Source organism: Lemur catta, chromosome 1, assembly GCF_020740605.2.
Source record: "Lemur catta isolate mLemCat1 chromosome 1, mLemCat1.pri, whole genome shotgun sequence".
NCBI lineage: Eukaryota > Metazoa > Chordata > Mammalia > Primates > Lemuridae > Lemur > Lemur catta.
In genome coordinates this window covers 75405162-75430495 of record NC_059128.1, presented here as the reverse complement: position 1 = coordinate 75430495, position 25334 = coordinate 75405162, and the positions used below count along the sequence as shown (strand labels likewise).

Here is a 25334-nt window from a genome sequence, read left to right as displayed (position 1 = left end):
AATCCTAGCACTTTGGGAGGCCAAGATGGGAGGATTGCTTGAGCCCAGGAGTTTGAGACCAGCCTGAGCAAGAGTGAGACCCCATCTCCATCAAATACAGAAAAATTAGCAGGGCATGATGGCACGCACCTGCCTACATTCCCAGCTACTTTGGAGGCTAAGGCAGGAGGATCACTTGAGCCCAGGAGTTTGAGGTTGCAGTGAGCTATGATGACACCACTGCACTCTAGCCCAGGAGACAGAGCAAGACCCTGTCTTAAAAAAAAAAAAAAAAAAAAAAAAGGCAGATTAATATAAACTCATTTCTGGACTTCTTTTATTCCAGCATTTCTATATGTGTCCCATGGAATATAGGATATTAATATTCATTAGTTTTAAAAATAGTTCTTAAAAAATTTCTAAGATCAAATATACATGGGAAACACTGGTCAAACAGGATTATAGACTATTTTGGTTTTAGACTTAAAAAAATTTATATTTCTCCAAAAAGGGATACTGCATGCAACATTTCCCATACTTATTTGCCAATGGAAAGTTTTTTTATGCAGACACTTTATTTTTTTTCTAAATATTCTTATCTTCCTTTTTCCTTTTCATGAGTACTAATGCACCACGATGCAGACCCTTTTTAAAAGGATGATCGTTTTGGAAAATACTACTTTAAACATATGCATACACATATACAGCTCCGTATGAACTATGAAGAAGATAATACTATGATATAGTCCTTATCAACGGGAGACTACAATCTTATATATATTTTAATATGTATAATGGATGACAACATTTAAAATGAGAAATAGGCCCGTATTAGTAACTATATTCCAGTATTACTCAAGATACCAGGATTTGCCACTTTTGACAAATTGAACCTCACCTCTTAGAAACAATTGTTAAGTTTTTGCCCAAGTCTCATTTGCATGTCTCCTAAGAAACATTCTTCATATTCCACAACCACTATAAAGTAATTTTAATATCTCTTTCCTTCTATGATGTTATGTCTCTCAAATTACCTGAGCTGATTGTGCCAGCTTGCCATACAGAGCCACTTTTCCTTGGTGAGTGAAGACTTTAGTCATCTTGGTAAAACGTGATTTTATTTTGTTAAGGTAAATTCCAAAGGCCTTCAGCTGTAAGGGAGAGTTAAAGAGTACATTGCACTAAAACAAACAAGTCAGAAAAGGTAAATGATACACCATGTGCTAGGCTTTACCTATCCTAGATTCTGATTCCTAAGGCAAGATACTTCTCATTTGCAAATTTAATTCCATATAATTATTTAAGAACAGAACCAATGATAATAGTTTTGATTTCTGCCTTTAATTTACTTATTCATATTATGAATTAAAAATGACAGTTTTACTATATTTCTTAGTTTTACTATATCAGGGCACATACAAAATGGGTCATCTACTATTTTGTCAATTAAAGTAAACTTTTCTTCATCTAAATCTAAGTGAAAGGCACACAGGAAGGAACTCAAATAAACTTCAAATATACTTCATATATTAAATTGATCACTATAGGTTTGACAAGATTACATATTAACAATTACTTGTATATAATTAAATAAGACCTTGGTAGCATATTACATCTAAGAAATAAGTTAATGAACTCATAACTAATGACCAAATAATAGTTATTTATTTCACAATAAACACTGTTCAAAATGTCTATACTGATTCCCATTCAGAAAATGAGACAAAAGTACCTCTTCATCAGAGCAGTGTCTCATTTTTTGCCACAGGTTCCTATTTATATCAGCCAATAGTTTATCTTGGTTCAATGCAGAAAGCTTTAATCTACAATACAGAAAAGTTTATTAGCACAGGTTTCAGAAGCCAGCTTGAATAAACTAGCTCAGATCTACAGGCATACTTAATTTAATTTTTCCTACTTTTTTCTACATAAAAAGAGGGGAATTCACTTAAGACAAATGGCCAGACTGACTATTCACTAGAACAGCAGTTCAAGAATATCATAAATCAAAAAACTTCTCTCACTAATAGAATTCTCATCTCAGTGTTATCAGCTTGTTCCAATGGAAAAACATGTTGCTTATAAAGAACCCCTAAGGCCTGTCAATAATAACTGCTATGAAGTTGTAGCTATTATTTTAGGTAAAAGTCCCCAATTAAGTTCAGTCATAGCTCACCATTATACAATAGCATTTATAAAAGTAGCAAAGCTATTGTAAACACAACATATATTATTAGTCTCTTTTTAATAAGTGGAGGAAATATATTTCTACTAGAGTTAGAAGATATACAAAAGCATGTGGGTACAAAATCAAATAGAGGACAACTAAACATACTGCTCATTGATTTCAAGATCACATTTCATTCAAAATAAAACATTCTCAGATAAATCCTGAGACACTCAACTCTTTTAAACAATAGGAAGATGAGAAACTTGTCTGTCTTGTTCAGTGATAAACTCCAGTAATTAGTATAGTGCCTGGCACATGTAGATGCTCAATAAATATTTATTGAACGAACAAATCAGAATCATGCAAATTTTAAGTACTATAATTTAACAGTATCTTAAATTTCTCTTAAAACTATATAATTCATAAAGATTAGATTTCTTTTCTGTCTGTTAAATTGGTTCAAATTTAGTTGGATAGTCCTAGATAATTATGACATAAACATTATTTTAAGTTGTAAATCCTGATTTACCTGAGGTAATCAAGATATATCTAATTTGTAAATTAGTCTGCAGCATTTACATATACCAAAGCAACGAACTATCTTCTAAGTAAAACCATGTTCTTTTATATATGCAAATCAAGGGCAAATGTGATAAAATTACAAACCTGGGCAATCTGATTTCAGGCACTATATACAGGTTGTGTATCCTTTATCCAAAATGCTTGGTACCAGGAGAGTTTTGGATTTTGGACTTTTTCAGATGTTGGAATATTTGGATATACATAATGAGTTACCTTGGGGATGAGACCCAAAGCTAAACACAAAATTCATTTATGTTTCATATGTACCTTATACACATAGTCTGAAGTTAATTTCACATTATATTTTAAATAATTTTGCCCATGAAACAAAGTCTGTGCATTCGTGTGTGGAATTTTCCACTTATGGCATCATGTTAGTGCTCAAAAAGTTTCAGATCTTAAGCATTCTGGATTTCCAATTTTCAGATCAGGGATATTCAACCTGTATAAATCCCTAAAGTGTATTATCTTCTTTTGAAGATGTTCTCTAGCAATCAATTTATGATATTATAAGCTAACAATTATCATTTATTTTTATTGAGGACCTATTTTTTGCCAAGAATGGCATGAAAACATTTTATATACCCTATTTCTACTGTTCATTTCTATTGGCTCAGTAGATTTTATCCCCACTTTACAGATTTGGAAATGAAAGTTAAATGATTTACCCAAGGTTATGCAGCTAGTGGTGTAGCCAGGACTGAGCTTCAATCTGACTATAAAGCTGAAACTCCCTCATATCACACTGCCAATTAATGCTATCAACTTTTTCCCATGCCAATGTTATTCTAACCAAAACTTTACCACGTAGACTATTCACTGATCCACCAAACAAAGCAAATAAACAAAAACCACACACACACACACACACAAAAATCAAAGCTTTCTTACTCTTCAATCTTTTGGCAACGAGTTTCACAATCTTCTCTATAAATCTGTATCTTCGGTCGATAAACATATTGACTTAACATCAGGTCTTCTGGAGTAGGTGGTGTGTTTATAGCATACTGAAAAAATAAATCAATAAGTCTCTCAGAACTGGTATCTTGAGGACAAAACCATGTACGAGAACTAATTCAAGTTTCATGGCAGGTTTTTTTTAAAGTTCTACAAAGAAATATTTGAATACTCTATTAAGTTCATACAGCTAGTAAGCTACAAATTGGAATTTGTTTTTTATTTAATTATTATATTTGTTAGAGTCAGGGTCTTGCTATGTTGCCCAGGCTGGTCTTGAACTACTGGGCTCAAGCAATCCCCTCACATCAGCCTCCTGAGTCACTGGGACGACAGGTGTGAGCTGCTAGCATGCCTGGCCTAAGATGGAATTTGAATTCAAGTCTATGACTTCAAAGTCCATTTCCCCACAGATGTTTAGTGCAACCGTATCTTGTGTAATTAATGCCATCAACATTCCATTCCATTCACATGGGATTGAAAGTGGTTTGAAATCAGTTATGCGGTATTTTAGAAAATCAATGACCTAAAAATTCAAATTTACCACGTACCCCTTTATTAAAAAAAAAAAAAGCTGGTTTCCTAGACAATACTTTTTTATTCCCATTCTCTAACCATAATCCTTACTTCTATCCAGGATGAACTCAAACTTTTCTAGTATACCCTCCATTTTAATAAAATAAGGCAGTGAAAATTTAGTTATTTTAACATGTCTTCTAGCTCTAATCCAATGACTGATGTTTTTGATGCAGTATCAAAAAAATCAAGTCAGCTCTTTGTCACATAACTGACAAAAACGAAACAAAAGGCAGGAGCAGTGGCTCACACCTGTAATCCTAGCACTTTGGGAGGCTGAGGCAGGAGGGTCGCTTAAGTCCAGGAATTCAAGACCAGCCTAAATACACAAACAAGACCCCTTCTGTATAAAAAACAAAAACCAAAAAAAAGGAAAATTAGCCAGCTGTGATGGCGCACACCCGTAGTCTCAGCTGCTCAGGAGGCTGAAGCAGAAGGATCGCTTGAGCCCAGGAGTTTGAGGCTACAGTGAGCTATGATCACACCACTGTACTCTAGCCTGGGTAACAGAGCAAGACCTTGTCTTAAAAAACCCCAAAACAAGAAAAAAGACTCAAACAAAACCCTACAACTGTCCATTATTCACAGGCAGTGTGGCACAAAACATTTTACTACTCTAAACTTCGGACTCCAGACTTCTCATCTATAAAATGAATGTAATATTGACCAGTCTCTTAAGATCACAGAAAAAGTTTTTTAAAAAAGGTACCCAGCCCAGAGCCTGCTAAAAAAATCTAACAAATGTTAGATTTCTCTCATTCTCCCCTTTTAGTTGATAAATTAAAAGGAAGTAACTGAATGAGGCTTTAATCTCTATCTCTCTATCCCTAACACATCTTCTAGCAGATACACTAAGAAAATGTAGAAAAGTGCTAAAAGTAATTACAATTGAAGCTGACTCTCTTTCTTAAAAAGCATTTATTGGCCAGGCACAGTGGCTCATGCCTGTAATCCTAGCACTTTGGTAGGCCAAGGTGGAGGGATTGCTTGAGGTTAGGAGTTTGAGACCTGCTCTCTACAAAAAAATAAAAATAAGGCCCGGCGCGGTGGCTCACGTCTGTAATCCTAGCACTCTGGAAGGCCGAGGCGGGTGGATCGCTCGAGGTCAGGAGTTCGAGACCAGCCTGAGCGAGACCCCCGTCTCTACTAAAAAAAAAATAGAAATAAATTATCTGGACAACTAAAAGTACATATAGAAAAAATTAGCCAGGCATGGTGGCGCATGCCTGTAGTCCCAGCTACTCGGGAGGCTGAGGCAGTAGGATCGCTTAAGCCCAGGAGTTTGAGGTTGCTGTGAGCTAGGCTGACGCCACGGCACTCACTCTAGCCCAGGCAACAAAGTGAGACTCTGTCTCAAAAAAATAAAAATAAAAATAAAATAAAATAAAAAATAAATTAGCAGGGCATGGTGGCATGCACCTGCCTATATTCCCAGCTACTTGGGAGGCTGAGGCAGGAGGATCACTCGAGCCCAGGAGTTTGAGGTTGCAGTGAGCTATGATGTCACCACTGCACTCTAGCCAGGGCAACAAAGCGATACCCTATCTCTGACAACAAAAAAGTATTTGTAAGGCTAGAATTATCCATAAAAACCAAAACTATATGCACTGGCTCAAAAAGAAACAGCATCACTAGAGTCGCACTAAAAGAAATCAGGGCTCCTTGAAAAAATGGCTGAGTGCTTTCCCTATAGAAACTAAACAGTTGGTAAAGGAATATTTCTCTTTATAGAAGTGTTTATAAAATAAATGAGGGAATAATGAAGAAGAGTTATTACAGGTTGAGTATTCTTTATCTGAAATGCTCGGGCCCAGAAGTGTTTTGGATTTTGGATTTTTTCAGATATTGGAATATTTGGATATACATAATGAGATATCTTGAGGATGGGATCCAAATCTAAACACGAAATTCATTTTATGTTTCATATATACCTTATACACATAACCTGAAGTTAATTTTATATAATATTTTAAATAAATTTATGCATGAAACAAAGTTTATGTACACTGAACCATCATAAAGCAAAGATGTCACTATCTCAGCTACTCATGTAGACAATTTGTAGATGTTTGGCATCACCATCATTCCTGACACACAGTACATTCCCCTGCACCCCCCAACTGAGGATACTACATGTGTGGTCCCAGGACACCATTTGTGTGACGCCAGGATGGCACTGGCCTCTTGGACCCATCTCCCCTCTGAATTGAGAGGATCCGCTTGACTGGTCCTGGGGATGAGTGACTGTGACCAGGAAAAGCCTCCTCTCAACCAATTAGCTAATGTGCTGTCTGGCCCCATCAGGCTGTCAGTTTCTCTTCTGTCATCTGCATTTTTTCAAAACAAGCCAGTGCTGCTGAGTCCTTCCCAGAGGAGAAACCTACCTACCCTGGAAGCTACGTGCCTTCTCAACACTCCTACAAACCCCAGTGGGAATGGGTTACTGGAAGAACAAGCCTCACTCAAAGTGTGGCTGTGCCAGTGGCTCCAAAAGTGTCCGACATGTTTGGATTTTTGTGTGCCAGTCAGGGGCTGCACAGGTGGCTGAGGATTTGTCCCATCCCACCCTGCCCAGGCTGGTGCTGCTGTCTGCTGAGCCCACTCTGCCCCTATAGGCCTCAGCCCACCTGCAGGTCCCACTCTGCCCCTGCAGGCCTCAGCCCACCTGCAGGTCCCACTCTGTCCTTGCAGGCCTCAGTCCACCTGCAGGTCCCACTCTGTCCCTGCAGGCCTCAACCCACCTGTAGGTCCTGTCAGCCGGAGGTAGGTACATGGGAGGTGGTGAGGGGACACAGTACACTTCGACTGCAACTTGTTACATAAAGGCAGGTATGGGATTTTTCCACTTGTGGTGTCATGTCAGCACTCAGAAAGTTTTCAATTTCAGAGCATTTCAGATATTGAATTTTTGTATTAGGGATGCTCAATCTGTAGTATATCACTATGTTATAACCCCTAATGAATTAACAGACCTAGATAATGATTATTAATGGCTCCTATACATCACCATCAGACATTATCTATCACCTGATGGAAGTACAACTATAAAGTAAACTTAGAAAAAAAAAAGAAAATCCTTAATCTGATCAAACCTCTAATGATTTACAAAAAACACGAGAGACAGAGAAATATATTTGGGTATGCACAATTAGCAAAACCCAGATTGTGGTAAACTCCACAGGAAAAACCTGGTTTCTTTATTAAAACGAAGGAAAGAAGGAAGAAAAAAGGAAGAAGAAAAAAGAGAGAGATAAAAAGGGACCTTATAGATTAAAAGACTAGGGTAAAGGGGCTCATGCCTGTAATCCCAGAACTTTGAGAGGCTGAGGAGATAGGAGAGTATCTTGAGACCAAGAGTTCGAGACCAGCCAGGGCAACATAGCAAGACCCTGTCTCTAACAAAAAATTAAAAAATTAGTTGGGGCATGGTGACGTGCACCTATTGTCCTAGGTACTCAGGAGGCTAAGGCAAGAAGATCAAGAGCCCAGGAGTTCAAGGTTACAGTGAATTATGATTGAGCCACCGTACTCCAGTCTGGGTGACAGAGCAAGACCCTATCTCGAAATACGTACATACATACATATATACACATACATAAATGAATGAATGAATGAACAAATAAATAAAATAATAGAGATTTCAACCAACTGCAACGTTTGAACCTCATTTGGATTCTAATTTAACTGGAAAACATGCATAAGATAATCAGGGAAATATAAATACCAACTGAATAATTATTTTAAGGTATGATTACGGTATTAGATATGTTTTGAAAATAAGAGTATTCATCTTTTTAGGGATACATATTGAAATACTTACAGATAAACTGATAATGCCCAGGAATTGCTTCAAAATAATGGGAGTGGGGAGAAGGTGGGTTAAGTAGAGGCAAAACAAGAGTTGATAATTTTTGAAGTTGGGTGATAAATACATGGGGGCTCATTAAACTATTCTTTAGTTTTGTATATGTTTGAAATTTTCTATAATACTAAGTTTAAAAAAAGGGGGGGCAGGTTTCCTCATGGACCTTCATAAAGCATAAAATGAAGCACAGGACCATGTTCCCAGGGATTTGCCAGGAATAAAAGTGTCAATGAATATTGGGCTCATGCACTAGGGACACATTTTAGAAGCAGGTGCTGATATTGTATACAGTGGGTGGAATAATTTGCTACATCTTGAACTCAAGACCATGTGTACAAGCCACCCTCCTCTCCTGAATTATCATAATTAAGTATCCAACTTATACATAATCAGCACCTGGGTACTTACGGCCTGGCAGGAACACCTGTAATAGTTCCTCAACCTTACTGGAGGGCGTGCTATTGTGCTTTGTTCTGAGCCAGTCCATGAGCATGCAGGCAGTCATGGGCCACTTAAAACAGCACTGTCTGCTGGTGCTTTTGCAACTGCACACACATATGGGCGTTGTGTATGTGTCTGTGAGGACTGGTGCACATCTCTCTCCCCTGCCTCAAGAACACATTCTCCAATTCCTCCACCCTAAAAGAGACTTAGTCATTCAAGTCCTGAAACAGATGTACACAGCTGTGAATTTTATTTCCTATGGTCCATATATAATCCACCTTTTTGGCCTTTCCCTACTTTGGGATTTTCTTTTTTTTTTTTTTTGAGACAGAGTCTCGCCCTGTTGTCAGGGCTAGAGTGCATGGTATCAGCCCAGCTCACAGCAACCTCAAACTCCTGGGTTCAAGCAATCCTCCTGCCCTCAGCCTCCCAAGTAGCTGGGAATACAAAGTGCACACCACCATACCTGGCTAATTTTTTTTCTGTTTTTAGTTGACCACCAATTTTTTTCTATTTTTAGTAGAGATAGGGTCTTGCTCTTGATCAGGCTGATCTCTAACTCTTGAGCTCAAGTGATCTTCCTGCCTCAGCCTCCCAGAGTGCTAGGATATAGGTGTGAGCCACCATGCCCAGCCCACCCTAGTAGTTAGGAAGTGGTAACTTACTGTAGTATTTGTTTGCATTTTGTAACAGCTAATGATGTTTAAAACACTTTCATGTGTTTATTGACCATTTGTATACAGTCACGTGTTACATAATGATGGGAATGTATTCTGAAAAATTCGTCATTAGGGTATATATACACAAACCTAGATTGTATAGCCTACTATATACCTAGGCTATATAGTATAGCCTATTGCTCCTAGACTACAACCCTGTACAAAATATTACTGTACTGAATACTGTAGGCAATTGTAACACAATGTATTTGTGTATCTAAACATATCTAAATATAGAAAAGGTACAGTACATAAAAATACGGTATAAAAGATAAAAAATGGTACATCTGTACAGGGCACTTATCATGAATGGAGCTTACAGGACTGGAAGTTGATCTGGGTGAGTCAGTGAATGAGTGGTGAGTAAATGTGAAGGCCTAGGACATTACTGTATACTACTGTAGACTTTATAAACACTTTATGCTTAGGCTACCCTAAATTTATAAAAAAAGATTTTTCTTCAATAATAAATTAAACTTAGCTTACTATAACTTTTTTTTCTCAAGATAGAGTCTCACTCTGTTGCCCTGAGTAGAATGCCATGGCCACCAGCCTAGCTCACAGGAACCTCAAATTCCTGGGCTCAAGCAATTCTCCTGCCTCAGCCTCCTGAGTAGCTGGGGCTACAGGCACACACCATGACACTCGGCTAATTTTTCTATTTTTAGAAGAACTGGGGTCTTGCTCTTGCTCAGGCTGGTTTCAAACTCCTGATCTCAAGCAATCCTCCCGCCTCGGCCTTCGGAGTGCTAGGATTACAGGCATGAACCACCTTGCCCGGCCCATAAACTTTTCACTTTTAACTTTCTGACTCCCTTGTAATAACACTTAGCTTAAAACACATTGTACAGCTGTACAAAAATATTTTTCTTTATATCCTTATTATACAAGCTTTTTTCTACATGAAAAATTTTCTTTTTTTTACTTTTTAAATCTTCTTGTTAAAAACTAAGACACAAACACACACATTAGCCTAGGCCTACACAGGATCAGGATCATCAATATCACTGCTGTATCTCTACATTTTGTGCCATGGGCGAAGGTCTTCAGGGGTAATAATACCCACAGAGCCGTCATCTCCTATGACAACAATGCCTTCTTGAATAATACGTGAAGGACTTGAGATTGTTTTATAGTTAACTTTTTTTTTATAAGTTGGAGAACACTTTAAGGTAACAGTATAGTATAGTAAATACATAAACCAGTAACATGGTTGTTTATTATCATCATAAATATTAGGCACTGTACATAATTGTATGTATTAATACTATCCTTTAATATGACTCGCAGCACAGTAGTTTTGTTTATATCATCGTCACCACAAACATGTGAGCCTTGTGCTACAACATTACAATGTCACTAGGCAATTTACAGCTCCATTATAATCTTATGGGATCACCTTTGTATATGTGGTCTGTTGTTGACTGAAATGTTAATGCACCACATGACTATATCTTCTTTGGAGAAATGTCTATTCAGATCCTTTGGCCATTTTTAAATTGGGTTGTATTTTTATTATCAAGTTGCAAGAGTTCTTTATTTTGGATACAAGCCTCTCATCAGATGTATCAGTTGCAAATGTTTTTTCCCATTTTGTGGGTTGTCTTTTCACTTTCTTTATGGCGTCATTTGCAACACAAGTTTTTAATTTTGATAAAATCTAGTATTTAATTTTGTCACTTGTGCTTTTGGTGTTGCATGGAATTAATTTTTGTGTACAGTGTGAAGTAAGGGTCAAGATTCACTTTTTTCTATGGCTATCCAAGTGTTTCAACATCATTTATAGAAAAAAAAAATCACTGTTCTGCAGGGGCACCTTTGTCATACATCAAACGTCCACATTAGTGTTGTTTTCTTTTTTAAAAAAGTTAGCCAGAACTCATTTTGTCTTAGTGATAATTTTAACGGAAATTTAAAAATAAACTTTTCAATGGTAATCAATTAGTTTTCAAGCTCTTGGTTTAATTTTGATAATTTATATTTTACTAAAAAATCATCTAGGTCTTAAAATTTATTGTCAGAGTTGATGAATTTTTAAAAAATTCTTTTAATCTCTCTTTTAATCTGTGAACACGTGTTCTTTTTCAATCTTAATCTTCTATATTTTAGCTTTCTCTTTTCTCTTAGACTCAGGTATTTTCCTATTTTATCATCCTTTCAAAGTACAGTTTTTGGATTTATCCTTTCTATACTAATTTTTGTTTTCTATTTCATTAGCTTTACCTTTTACCTATATTAATTCTGTCTTATTACCTTTTTTGTGGATATTATTTTATTGTTCATTTTCCAACTTAAAGTATTAAAAATTTCTTTTTTTTTTAGACTCTTCTAAAACAGCAAAGACATCTATGGTTGTTAATTTCCTGCTAAGTATAACTTTTGCTGTATGTCCCATTGATTTGGCATTAAATATTCTCCTTTACTTTGCTTTCAAAATAGTTTTGATTTCTTTTTTGATCCAAAAGTTATCTAGAAGTGTTTCTTAATTTCCAAGACATTCAGAATGTTTTGGTCCTTTTATTACTTCTAATTTTATTGGATTAAGATCAGATGATGTGGTCTATAAAACCTCCATTATTTAAAAATTAATACATTTATTTAATTTATTAATGTTTTCTTTGAGGCCCAAAGTATAACTAATTTTTGTAAGTGAAAGACTTAAGAGAAGAAAATATTCCTATGTAAGCTATGTAAGGTTTTCTATAGATCTTTTAAATTGAGTTTGTTGCTTGTATTATTCAAATATTCTATGATTTTACATATTTTTTTATTTTGAAAAATGTTGATCAAAAACTTCTGCTATACTTAGATTTTTATAATGGAGGAAAAAGCATACATTAATTTTATAACCAAGAAACAATATCAAAAACAAAATAGATGGCAAGGAATTAGGAAAAAAATTAAAATTTTGCCTTATCAAAATCCATGATTTAAAAAAAATTCATGTTTAACGTTTTTTTGTTTTTTTTTTTTTGAGACAGAGTCTCACTCTGTTGTCTGGGCTAGACTGTCATGGCATCAGCCTAGCTCAAAGCAACCTCAAACTCCTGGGCTCAAGCGATCCTCCTGCCGCAGCCTCCCAAATAGCTGGGACTACAGGCATGCGCCACCACTCCTGGCTAATTTTTTCTATATATTTTTAGTTGTCCAGCTAATTTCTTTCTATTTTTTTAGCAGAGACGGGGTCTCACTCTTGCTCAGGCTAGTCTCGGGCTCCTGAGCTCAAAGGATCTACCTGCTTCGGCCTCCCAAAGAGCTAGGATTATAGGCGTGAGCCACTGTGCCCAGCTTAACTTTTTTTTTTTAGAGACAGTGTCTCACTCTGTCATATAGTGGCATGGTCATAGCTCACTAAAGCCTCAAACTTCTGGGCTCAAGCGATCCTCCCACTTCAGCCTCCAGAGTCACTAAGATTATAGGTGTGAGCCACTGTGCAGGCCTCCCATGTTTAACTTTTAATTTTTTGTTTATGCTAACCACATATGTATTTTCTTTGGAAAATTTGTTTCCTTTGATTCTTATTTTGCTTTTGAATAAATGCTTGCTTTGATGCAGATGAATAAAAAGTACAATATGTTTTAACTACGATAACTATATTCCCAAGAAATTGCACTTACGTTGGCTGGGAGATTGCTCTGTCGGGGTTTCTGTATCAAGATGTGGACCTGAAGAAGTATAAAGAACTCCCTTATTGTTATTCTCCCATCTTTGAGTTTCTGAGAAAAGAGAAAAAATTTGCATGACCATTCAAGGTAAGCTCACTTTGACTATAACCACCTCATTTGTTTCTAAATAGCTTAAAATACTTCGTATACATTCACGGAAATATTATCCAGATATTTGCAGGCTATACATGAACAGATTTTATCTAAGATTACTTCTTAAGGTTATTCAATAACAACAGAGTTAAAAAAAAACCCAAAATATAGTCTTTTTTTTTTTCTCTTTTTCTAAAACAAAGTCTTTTAATCATGATTTCTACTCCATATAATTAATTGCTCTGTTGGGTCCCTTAATAAAGAAAACTAGTCTTCTGCATATTTGAAATATTTCATAATTTAAAACAAATTTTTAAAAAACAAGAAAATTAGTTGCATTAGAAATGAGCAATACTTTTAACATACCTCTCTCAAGCTCTCTTCACAAATAGTGTCTGTGAGAAACTGTGATTCCATTTGACTATTGCGGTATGCTAGAAGTAAAGCAAATTCTGGTGATGAACAAGTCAAAACTAAATTGTAAACTTAATTTTAGTTATCTTTCAGGTTTTTGTGTGGTTCATGATCCTGGAGCCACCAAATGGGATCTTTCAAGTAAGACAGTCCTATAGCAGGGCAAAGTATATTACGGTTTTAAGGCTCCATTCAATGTTTCTCTACTAATTATAAGCTCCTGGAGGAAACCCCTCTACTCTGTAGCATATCACTTTGCAATTCATTAAAATAAACTAAATATTTACTTATCAACTTTTCGTAACTCCAAAAGGGCATATACAACATTCCAATATTTCCTGAACTATAAAATACATTTGTTATTAGTCAAGTAAGCAGATGGCTACTATTATTTAACTTTCATGAAGATCTTACTGCTGAAGTCCAGAGAGGTCCCATCAGCCTTGATCGAATCCAGAGAGCTGCTGCAACTAGATGGGGTCCTGCTGGGGCTTTTTATCAATACGCTGTTAGCATTTTTATCTATATCCCCTTCAGTATGGTGATCAAAAATCTGAAATTGTCAATTAAGGAACACCATCAGAATAAAGTTATAACACTGTATATTTATAATGACTAAGTGTTTATTGAACATTAACAGAAATACTACCTTTTTTTTTTTTTGGAGACAGGGTTCAGTCTGTTGCCCGGGCTACAGTGTAGTGGCTCATCATAGCTCACTGCAACCTCAAACTCCTGTGCTCAAGAGATCCTCCTGTCTCAGTCTCACAAGTAGCTGGGATTACAGGCACATGCCCCGACATCTGGCAATTTTCCTATTTTTTGTAGAGATGGGGTCTCATTATGTTGCTCAGGCTGGTCTTGAACTCCTGATCTCAAGTGATCTTCCCACCTTGGCCTCCCAAAATGCTAGGATTACAAGCGTTAGCCACTGTGTCTGGCCAGAAATATTACTTCTAATGTAAAATTTACCTATAATTCATATGAAATACCTTAGTAAAGAATCAGGATAGGCCAGGCGTGGTGGCGCATGCCTGTAATTCTAGCACTCTGGGAGGCTGAAGCAGGAGGATCGCTTGAGGTCAGGAGTTTGAGACCAACCTGAGCAAGAGGGAGACCCCGTCTCTACTAAAATAGAAAGAAATGATCTGGACAGCTAAAAATATATATAGAAAAAAATTAGCCGGGTATGGTGGCAGCTAGGCTGACACCATGGCACTCTAGCCTGGGCAACAGAGCGAGACTCTGTCTCAAAAAAAAAAAAAAAAAATATATATATATATATACACATATATATGTATATATAAATAACTTTATGCATTATACTGTGTAAGAAAATTATTTCTCAGATATCTAAGTTACAGCCACATCCTATAAGCTACCAGATGTTGACCTATCCAATTATTCAACTACTAGCCACCAACAGCAGGGGTACCACACTACAGAAAACCAGACTAGAATACTGACTGTACATGATGGCCCTGGTAAGAGTCCAGAGAAGAAACTTCTTTCTGGGCTTTTCTACTTTCCTTCCCAGACTCTTTTGCCTGAAGTCAAATAAAACATCTGTTCCTGTTTTTACCATTTTAACCAATTGACTTTACAGCTTTAAATGCCATCTTCATCTACCTTATATACTATCATATAATATATATATATATATATATTTTTTTTTTTGGCCTCCCAAAGTGCTGGGATTACAAGTGTAATTCACACACAATATAATCAGTCATTTAAGTATACAATTATTATTATTATTTTTTTTTTTTTGAGACAGAGTCTCACTCTGTCACCCTCATTAGAGTGCAGTGGCGTCATCGTAGCTCACTGCAACCTCAAACTCCTGGGATCGAGGCATCAACCCTCCTGCCTCAGCCTCCTGGGTAGCTGGGACTACAGGCATGTGCTGCCATACCTAGCTAATATTTATTTTTTTTTCTTTTACTTTTTTATTTTTACTGGTCAAGTGAAGCAGTGGGAGTGGAGAAGGAACAAAGGAATCTGTAACTGTTGTGATCAATTAGTTGTAAACACCACTGCACTTGGACCAACCACCCAGCTAATTTTTCTATTTTTCATAGATACAGTGTCTCACTCTTGCTCAGGCTAGTGTCGAACTCCTGACCTCAAATAATCCTCCCACTTTGGCATCCCATAGGATTACAGGCGTGAGCCACCAGGCCCGGCCTCGATATGTTTTTTTGAATACAGTATATTCTTTGTGCTAGAATGTAAACTCCATTAGATTTTTTCTGTGCATTCCCATCTGATGCAGTCCCAGCACCTAAAACAGTGCCTAAGACACAGCACTCAATAATTATCTAATGCACAAAATAATAGAATACTAATTTTCATAAAATCTATTCAGTTAGAATTAAATTTTATATTACTATTACAACCTTCTCAAAGCTTTATGACTAGCCATTTCTTCATGACATCATCTGATAAGAGCTGCTGAAATCATCTTCTATGCTTAATTATGAGGTATTTCTTAACAAAGTTTTCTATGAACATCTGATACTTTCTAATCATTATTTTCCCACCTATAAAACTTAGTTTGAGTGACAGGTTTTGTTCTCCCAAGTTATCCAAATCAGTGTTTCTTGACTTAAAAAAAAAATCTGTCTTCTTTCAAGAAACAAAATCTCACTTCACTTTGAGATACTTGGCTTGATCTAGGCCTTCTCCTATCCACTAAAGAAATGGACTCTCAGCTTCTACGTTTCTTCATTAGCCAAGAAAATTCAGTTATGCTTTTTTTTATGCAGTTTGCATAATAGAAAGGCTTTCTAAACTACTCAAATAACACTGAAAATGACTTTTCAAATTACATGTACCCTCCCTAGAGATTCTCATATATAAAGCAACACTGACAAATCACTATAGGTGGCAGAATAGTTAGAATTATACAGTTTCAACATTGGTTAATTTTTACACTACTTTCCATTTCATTTTTTGTGCCTAATTGTCACTTTAATTTGTTTTGAAATCTAGCTGTTAGTCAATTAATTCCTGAAGGTTCTACATAAGAATATTTCTCCAACTCTGTAAGTAACCAAATTCTGCTTATTCAAGGCTAAAATTAAAATTCAAGAACAACCACAATTTAAAAAAAAAAAGAACAGTCCTTGGTTCAAGAAGACAAAACTCACCTCCTGATCTTGTGCAGTATCTTTAAGCTTAATCTCATTTTTTCTGATTTTTTTCTCATTCTGAATATCATCTTCTTCTTCTTGTACCCAGGTTCTTTTCTGGCTATTAAATGTTTCTTCCATTTGATTTTCAGATGGTGAAATCTCTTTTTGGTATGTCTTAATCAAAGCCTTTTCCTCGGTTTCTATGCTAATTGAGTCTGAGGAATTAATTTCATCAGGATATATAGGAAGATTTTCCTCATTTATATATTGAGATGGACTTAAGTTCAGTTTAGCCGCAACACATTCAATGCCTGAATCCTTGCTAGAGACTGGCTGAGTTTCTAATTGATTTAAGTCAGTTGTGTCTGCTGAAATCTGCTCCAGGTCGTCAATACCAGTGACACTACAATTTCTCTTATTTGGCAATCTGGGCAAAAAGATTCCCAAAGAACATCTCCTCATTTTATCTTTAACAACTGTCTTTAATGGTACGGAGGTGGTTTCAGCTCCATTATCAGACTTTTTATTTTCTTCGTCTCTATTATCTTTAGCATTGCTGGAGACTATGTTAACATTATGTATTTCCGTAGCTTGTACTATATTCATATTATTGTGTGCCTTATTTCCTAATTCAAGCAATTGTTCTGGAGGAGGTGCTATATGATCAGTTTGAAAATCTAAAACCTCTTCAGTTTTTCCATTTAAATTATTCAGATTTGGGTTGAAACTACTAAAACATGGAACATTACATGCAATCACAGGATCTGATGCTTCTCTAGCATTGGCATGGGTTTGAATGATTTGCTTAGTCAAGTCTGAGTTACTGTGGAAATCTATAACTGTATTACATTTAGCTGTTTGAATATTTTCCTTCAGTTCCTTTTTGCAGGCCATAGCAAACTGATTCTCATTATTGAGCATTTTGGATTTATTTTCTTGTGTGGATGAAGAGGAATTTCCTATATTTAAACTCTTATTTCCAGCTTTAGACATTATTGCTTCATCTTTATTGACACTACTCTGTCCTTTTTGAGGCAATGGAGGTTGCTGGGTTGGGGGAGCAGGCTGAGAAGTAACACAAACATCATCAACAAAAGCTCCCATTTGATCTTTTGGAAGCTTAAAAGATACTCGCTTTGAATTAAGTTTAGTCATCTCCCCCAGATCTTGACTATATATTAAAGTTTGATTAGCTAATAGATTTGGGGGCTCCTTAATCAGATCTTGATCTTTGAGTAGTGTTATGACACCATCTAACTGTCCTTTGGTATGGGTCTGAATTTCTTCCTTCTCTAATGAAGAACAGGGAGCAGACAGAGGCAGTCCCTTAGATTTCAAGTAATATTCACTGGCTAAATTGTTTGCATAAGCAAGATCATTTTGTACTGGGCAATTATTGGCTTTCTCCTTATTTTTATCACATAAGGTCATGACACTACTCTCTAAATTATCAGTACAGGGAACATTTGGTAAATGGGAACAATTATCACAGGATCCACAAAGAGCAGTTGCATGACCGCTTGTACACTCTACATTCCTTCTATCTGTACTATTGAAGTGACAGCTTTCAATTTTGGCTTTTTCCAATATATGGGCCTGGTCTACAACTTTCCCTATGACCTCTTCATCCACAGCAGCATTATGGGATTTGATGATTTGTATTTCACCTTGATTCCCACACAACTTATTAGTAGGAACAAAGGGCATCATATGATGCTTTTGGTCAGTGTGAAGAACAATTTTGTTTTCTACAGCCAGTACTTGTTTTTTAGTGATTTCTTGAACACAGCTAGCATCCTTAGAAAAAGAAACACCCAAGTTTTTTCCTTTTGCTGTTCCAAATTTAGGGTACTCTTGAAGTATTTTTTCTGCGGCTTGACAATCAATGAAAACAGTATGGGACTTGGAGACTTCCAAATCATTGTGATTATCTACAAACATTACAGTTTTGTCAATAGGCCTGGTAATTTCATCTGGTGAGACAGTTTTACATTCTAAGGCAGTTGTGTGACTTCCAGTGATTTCCATGTCATCTTGCCCAAATGAATATGAAATAGTTTTAGAAGTTCCTGCCACAGGCACTAAATGTAAGTCCTCTCTATCTTCCAGGGCACTTTTGTTATTTATTTCCACCATACAACTCTGGGTAATATCTATATCATTTTTGTCATTCTCTGAAAATGCAATGGTCTTGTCATTTTTGAGCCTAAGGCTTTTTCTTCTCTGACTTTTACCTGATATAAGTTCATTCAGACATTCAGGTTTTTGTATATCTTTGACATTTTTCCAAGTGGCTGATTTAGGCACTTCCATGTTATCATCAGCTTTAAATGCTACAGCTTTCTCTATGGGACGACTATTAGAGAACTCCTCCAGATATGTCAGCTGGCTGTCTTTTGATGCTGGATGGTCATTGTCATCATTTTCTGGAAAGAAAACACTCTCCTCAGTAGGAGTAGGTATCACTTTGGGTTTTCCTAGGCTTTTTCTACGGGATAGTTCACAATTAGTTTTGTCTAGAAGCACAGTTCTCTCTTTTGCTTTGTAGTCAATGAAAACAGTGTGGGATTTTGTCATTTCCAGTTCATCATGATTATCTACAAACATTACAGTTTTGTCCATAGGCCTAGTAATTATTTCATCTGGTGAGACAGTTTTACATTCTAAGGCAGTTGTGTGACTTGTAGTGATCTCCATGTCATCCTGCCCACATGTATATAAAACAGTTTTAGAAGTTCCTGCCAAAGGCACCAAATGGGAATCATGTTTATCCAATAAAGGTCTATGGTTTATTTCCACTGTATAACTCTTGGTGATATCCATATCATTCTTATCACCCTCTGAAAATACAATAGTCTCATCAATTTTTAGTCTACCAACACTTTTCCTTCCACAAATTTTGACATTTTGCTTTTTCTTCAGAAATCCAGGTTTCTGTACACTTTCATCCTCTGACACATCCATAAGAGTATTAGATATAAATACTCCAGTTTTTTCTATAGGACTTTTATCATATTTTTCAACATTTACAGCTATCTGTCTGTTGACTGTTGTTAGCTGAGTGGTACTGTGTTCTAAACTAATTTTACCAAGTTCTTGTTCTTCAGAAGGACCAAATCCAATGACAACTGTGTGGCTCTTGGTTAAATCCATATTTTGCTCCTCCTCTGAACAAATAATTTGGTCATGAAAACAGTCAGGGGTGGGATCAAGTAAATTTTTCCCTTGTGGCTCAGGCAGTTTAGAACTCTGGCCTAGTACAGATTTCACTGTGTGACTGTTAACAGCAGTATCATGATTTTTCATGGCAGATTGTCCTTCTGATGAAAATAATAGTTTTGTGGTAGAAAACAGAGATTGATCACATGAAGCTGTATTTCTGTTATTTCCCAGTGCTACTTGTTTATCAAGAACTCCACCACAGTAGACGATATTATGGTTTGTTGCTATGTCCTGATTACAATCAGCTGACTGAGGAGAATCTTTATCAAGATAGGGTGAAATCTTCAAAACCTGATCTTTTTCTTTGCTCCAGGTATCAGTTAGGATGTTTTTAGATATTATATCTGGTTGTTGGGATGGTTCACTATGAACTTTGGTCATTTTTTCCCCTTCATCTGAAGGGCTTTTGCTATGACAATGAGAGTTACTGGTATTCTTGAGTGCTAAATTATAAGAGGCAAAAGCAACTTGACTTCCTAAGTTACTTGTATGACTTTCAGTCAAATCCATATCTTTACCTGCTAAGAGTTCAGTCTTTTTGTCAGTCAATGAAATAGATAAAGGATTTTCCAGGCTCTGCTGTAATCTTTCCTTAGATATATGACAAACTGAGTGACAATTTACATTCATTTTCCCATCTTCTGACACGGTTATGTGATTTTGGAGTGTCATTTCTTTTTCAGATATTGGTGCAGCTGCCATCTTTACGTTTGTCTGATCTTGTTTAAAAATATGATTATCTATTGCAACCGTGTGACTCTTGGTAATATCCATGTTATCCTCTCCTGAATAAATAGTTTTCTCTGTGAGAAGAGTGGTGGCATCAGTTTTGGGATACATTTTAGAATTACTGTCATGCTTTAGCAAATTCTCCTCTCTCATACTTGAGAGACACTTGGTCAGTTCCATGGCATCGTTACAACTAGAATAGAAAACAGTCTTACAACCTTCAGTCGTTGGACTAGAACATATAGATTCTGGCATCGTGGCTAATATTATGGGATCTTGATTAGAAGTCTGTGTGACCATGTGAGTTTCTGCCCCCATAATATGACTTCTGGCACTATGTATTTTGTCTTCAGGGTTTAAGGAAGGGTCTTGAAAAGCAGTATTTGATTTATTCTTAAAGACAGTTTTCTTTCCTGGAGCTTTAGTTCTGTAACCTGTTGTGACATCCATCATGACACTCTGAGTTTGACTTTCTATTTCAGATAAATTATCTGCCAAGGGGAAAATCTGTACAGTGTGGTTAACTGTCAAGTCCATAAAGTCATTACCATAAATTGTAATATTATTGCCTTTAAATTCCTGTAAGTTGGCCTCACTGGATGTGGGAACCAAAGTCTGAATATTGGCTGTATGACACTGGGTGAAATTCATCCCATCATCTTGTTCTCTAAAGATTCTAGTTATATTACTGCTATTCTCATCTACATTAAGAGTTGCATGCATTTGATGTGTTGAAGAGGCACTGTTTGATTCTTTGGAATAAATAGGTACCTCAAAATTTTCTTTATCGGGCCCTGTAGAAGGAGAAGCATTGTATTTTCTTGCTTTCAATCTTTTTATGAAGTCATTGAAATTTATTTTCTTCTCTGAAGAAGTGTTTTGATCTGTGGAAAAATTTAATTCTTTTTTCATTCTTGAATCCTCAGTATGGAGCTTTAAATTAGCTAGAAATGATGTAGTATCTATTTTGGTGGACTTTTCACTTTTGCTACTGTCTAAAAGGCCTTTGGTAATCATCACAGTATGACATGCTGTCAGGTCCATCTGGTTTTCATCAGAAAAGATGACTGTCTGGTCATTTCTGTGTATCCTTTCATGGTTATGTTCTATAATTGAAAACTATAATGAAAGCAAAATATAAGAGATCAGATCAAATATAAACCTGTAAAAAGGCATTTTACAACATGTACTATATAATCAATCCTCAGTGATGGTTTCATGATACATTGGCTTGTTTGAATCAATGATGTGGTATATTGCACAAAATTTGTTATTAATTTTTTTCTAAAGTCTGTGAATGAGTTACTTTTTAAGGTTTTGGGACAATTTAAAAGTCAAGGTTAAAACAAATTCAAGATTAATTATATACCCAGTAAAATAATTGAAAATGAAAGAAACAATTCCAAATGTAACCATAATGAAAATTCTAATTGCCATATTACATAGGTCATGCTCATCCTAAATAAAAATAAAGTCTTAGAAAGGCATAAATGCATGAATGGCTAACTTATATTACACTCTGTGCTTGATTTTTTTTTTTTTGAGAGGACGTGGTTTAACTCCTTGCTACTGAAAGTATGGTCTGTGGATCTGTGCACTAGTATCACCCAGGAGATAATTCGAAATGCAGACTCTCAGGGGTGTACTTCATTTCTACTGGATAAGGATCTGTTTTTCTTTTTTTGAGACAGAGTCTCACTCTGTTGCCTGGGCTAGAGTGCTGTGGCATCAGCCTTGCTCACAGCAATCTCAAACTCCTGGGCTCAAGCAATGCTACTGCCTCAGCCTCCTGAGTAGGTGGGACTACAGGCATGTGCCACCATGCCCGGCTAACTTTTTCTATATATTTTTAGTTGTCTGGTTAATTTCTTTCTGTTTTTTAGTAGAGACGAAGTCTCGCTGGTCTTGAACTCCTGACCCCGAGCGATCATCTCGCCTCGGCCTCCCAGAGTGATGGGATTACAGGCGTGAGCCACCGTGCCCAGCCAAGGATCTGTTTCTTAATAAATCCTGAGATGATTCATACGCTCTTTAAAATTTGAACAGTCTTGGTATAATACATCTCTCTATTATTTAAATTGGCAGTGATTTTTTTTTTTTTTTGAGGCAGAGTCCCGCTCTGTAACCCTGGCTGGAGTGCCATGTCATCAGCCTATCTCACAGCAACCTCAAACTCCTGTGCTCAAGCAATCCTTCAGCCTCAGCCTCCCAAGTAGCTGGGACTACAGGCATGCGCCACCATGCCCGGCTAATTTTTTCTATATATTTTTAGTTGTCCAGCTAATTTCTTTCTATTTTTTAGTAGAGACGGGGTCTCGCTCTTGCTCAGGCTGGTTTCGAACTCCTGAGCTCAAACAATCTGCCCGAAATTGGCAGTGATTTAACTATCCTTAGCTAACTGGGAACATAGGAAGTTTTTCTAATCTATGTTGATTCATTTTGTTAAGTCACTCCTAAATCATGCCATGTGCTTTTTAAGTTTTAACTGTCAAGAGAAATTAAAATATGAAGGTAGTTGCATGAACTTATACCTCTTTCTGTGGCATCTGAGTCTGAATGGGAGCACAAAGCAATGTGTTCATCCCTATTGAGAAAAAAAGACTGTAGTCAGAAAAATACATATCACTAAGCACCTGATTTTCCTTTTCTTAGGTTCTTCATCAGTTACAAGTATTTACCAGTTACTAAGTCCTTCATGAGGACTTACAAATTAAATTTTAATTTCTAAAAAATTATTTTTAAAAAGTTTTATTGATATAAAATAGTTGTATATACTTTGGGGGTACATGTGATATTTTGATACCTGTATACAATGTGTAATGATCAAATCAAGGTAATTGAGATATCTGTCATCTCAAACATTTCTCTTTTGTGTTGGGAATATATTAAATTTCATTTACTTTTAATGGTCCTATTTTAATGACAGAGATATCAATGACTATTGTATCCTCTGTGCAGTGACAGGCAAATTGGAGTAGAAAGAATACTTTAGATACCACAGAGAAAACACCATTCATAAATGCATACAGGCAGGAAAAAAGTTCATATGGGGAACTGTAAATAATTCATCATGGGCTAGAACACGGTGGGAGATAATCCTGGAAAGAAGACAGGCCAAATTATAAAGGACTTTCTTTTTTTTTTTTGAGACAGAGTCTCGCTCTGTTGCCCGGGCTAGAGTGAGTGCCGTGGCATCTGCCTAGCTCACAGCAACCTCAAACTCCTGGGCTTAAGCAATCCTACTGCCTCAACCTCCCGGATAGCTGGGACTACAGGCATGTGCCACCATGCCCGGCTAATTTTTTCTATATAGATTTTAGTTGGCCAGATAATTTCTTTCTATTTTTAGCAGAGACGGGGTCTTGCTCTTGCTCAGGCTGGTCTTGAACTCCTGAGCTCAAACGATCTGCCCACCTCGGCCTCCCAGAGTGCTAGGATTACAGGCGTGAGCCACCGCGCCCGGCTTATAAAGGACTTTCTAAGTCACTGCTAAGGAATGTGGGCTTTATCCTCTAAGCAAAAAAGTGTCAGTGAATCATTTTAAGCTGGGAGGAAATATAATCAGATTTAAAAATATGGAGAATAAATCGGAAGGATGAGAAACTGAATACCATAGCCCAAGTAAAAATAATGAGGAATGAGGACTTAAATTAAAGCAGTGGCAGAACAAATAGAAAATAGGTAACAGATTTGCAAGATATTTAGGAGACAGAATAGACAGAAAATAGGGCCAAATAGATATGGGGAATAAAGGAAGAGGTCAAAATGACTCCTTGATTCCTGATTTGAGTCACTGACTGAGTAAATGGGAGTTGAAAATAGGGAAAAGAGGAGAAACAGCAGGTTTGAGAGAAATATAATAATAGTGAGTCTCTGAAATTTTAAATTGAAGACTTTGTTTAAAGGACAAAGTTCTCTATATCTTTTTTCATGATTCTTATACATATATTTATCAAGGAATCTGGATGAAGAAAAAGATGTATGATGAAAAAATTATTCCAGTCATACTCACCAGTAATCTCACAGTAATTATCTTCTAAATTCTTATTCCTAAAAATTAAAAAGTAATTGTATAATCTGTACCCCAAACAATTACCAAGAATCTTTCAACAACTGTTAGAAGAGTGGGGAAAGTAAATTGTTTTCATAGAATGACTGGCAGAGGACTAGGTGCAGTGGCTCACACTTATAATCCCAGTAATTTGGGAGGTCAAGGTTGAGGGATCACTTGAGGCCAGGAATTTGAGGCCAACCTGGGCAACACAGTAAGACCCCCATCTCTAAAAAAATATTTAAAAATTAAATTAGTTGGGCATGGTGGCACAGGTCTGTAGTACTAGCTACTTGGGAGGCTGAGGTAGGAAGATCATTTGAGCCCAGGAGTTCAAGGTTACAGAGCTATGAAACCCACCACTGTACTCCAGCCTGGGTGACAGAACTAGTCCTGACTCAAAACAAAACAAACAAAAAAAAGAATGACAGAAAACTACAAAGACATCTTTTAAAAAGAGACTCATCTAATACTGGCTGAAGAAATTATAAAGCAATTAAAGGACACTTTTCAGATTGGTCTTAATGGTTTGTTAATTTCAAGAATACTATAAAAATATGCTTAATACATGCTGGTGCTTGTTAAAAAAAAAGAATGACCTGTAAAGCAATTCATTTTCTAGAAATTTGGCCTTAGAAAAAAGTAAATAAAAGGAAACAACCCAAGTTTCCATCAATAGGGAGCTGACTAAATGTTGGTACAGACATATGATAGATTATAACAGATTGAGT

The 25334-nt window shown here is 36.4% G+C and overlaps 1 protein-coding gene across 1 annotated transcript in view; it reads right to left on the bottom strand.

Moving 5' to 3' along the window:
• Positions 1–25334, bottom strand: part of KNL1 (kinetochore scaffold 1) — a 57949-nt gene that overhangs the window by 12590 nt on the left and 20025 nt on the right. The window contains exons 8-16 of the mRNA XM_045534654.1: positions 24565–24602; positions 23084–23136; positions 16617–21671; positions 13879–14017; positions 13417–13484; positions 12910–13008; positions 3623–3738; positions 1712–1802; positions 1014–1130 (exon numbers count right to left, since the gene is read on the bottom strand). Of these exons, the coding sequence (XP_045390610.1) occupies positions 1014–1130; positions 1712–1802; positions 3623–3738; positions 12910–13008; positions 13417–13484; positions 13879–14017; positions 16617–21671; positions 23084–23136; positions 24565–24602 (5776 nt within the window). The remainder of the gene's footprint in view (positions 1–1013; positions 1131–1711; positions 1803–3622; positions 3739–12909; positions 13009–13416; positions 13485–13878; positions 14018–16616; positions 21672–23083; positions 23137–24564; positions 24603–25334) is intronic.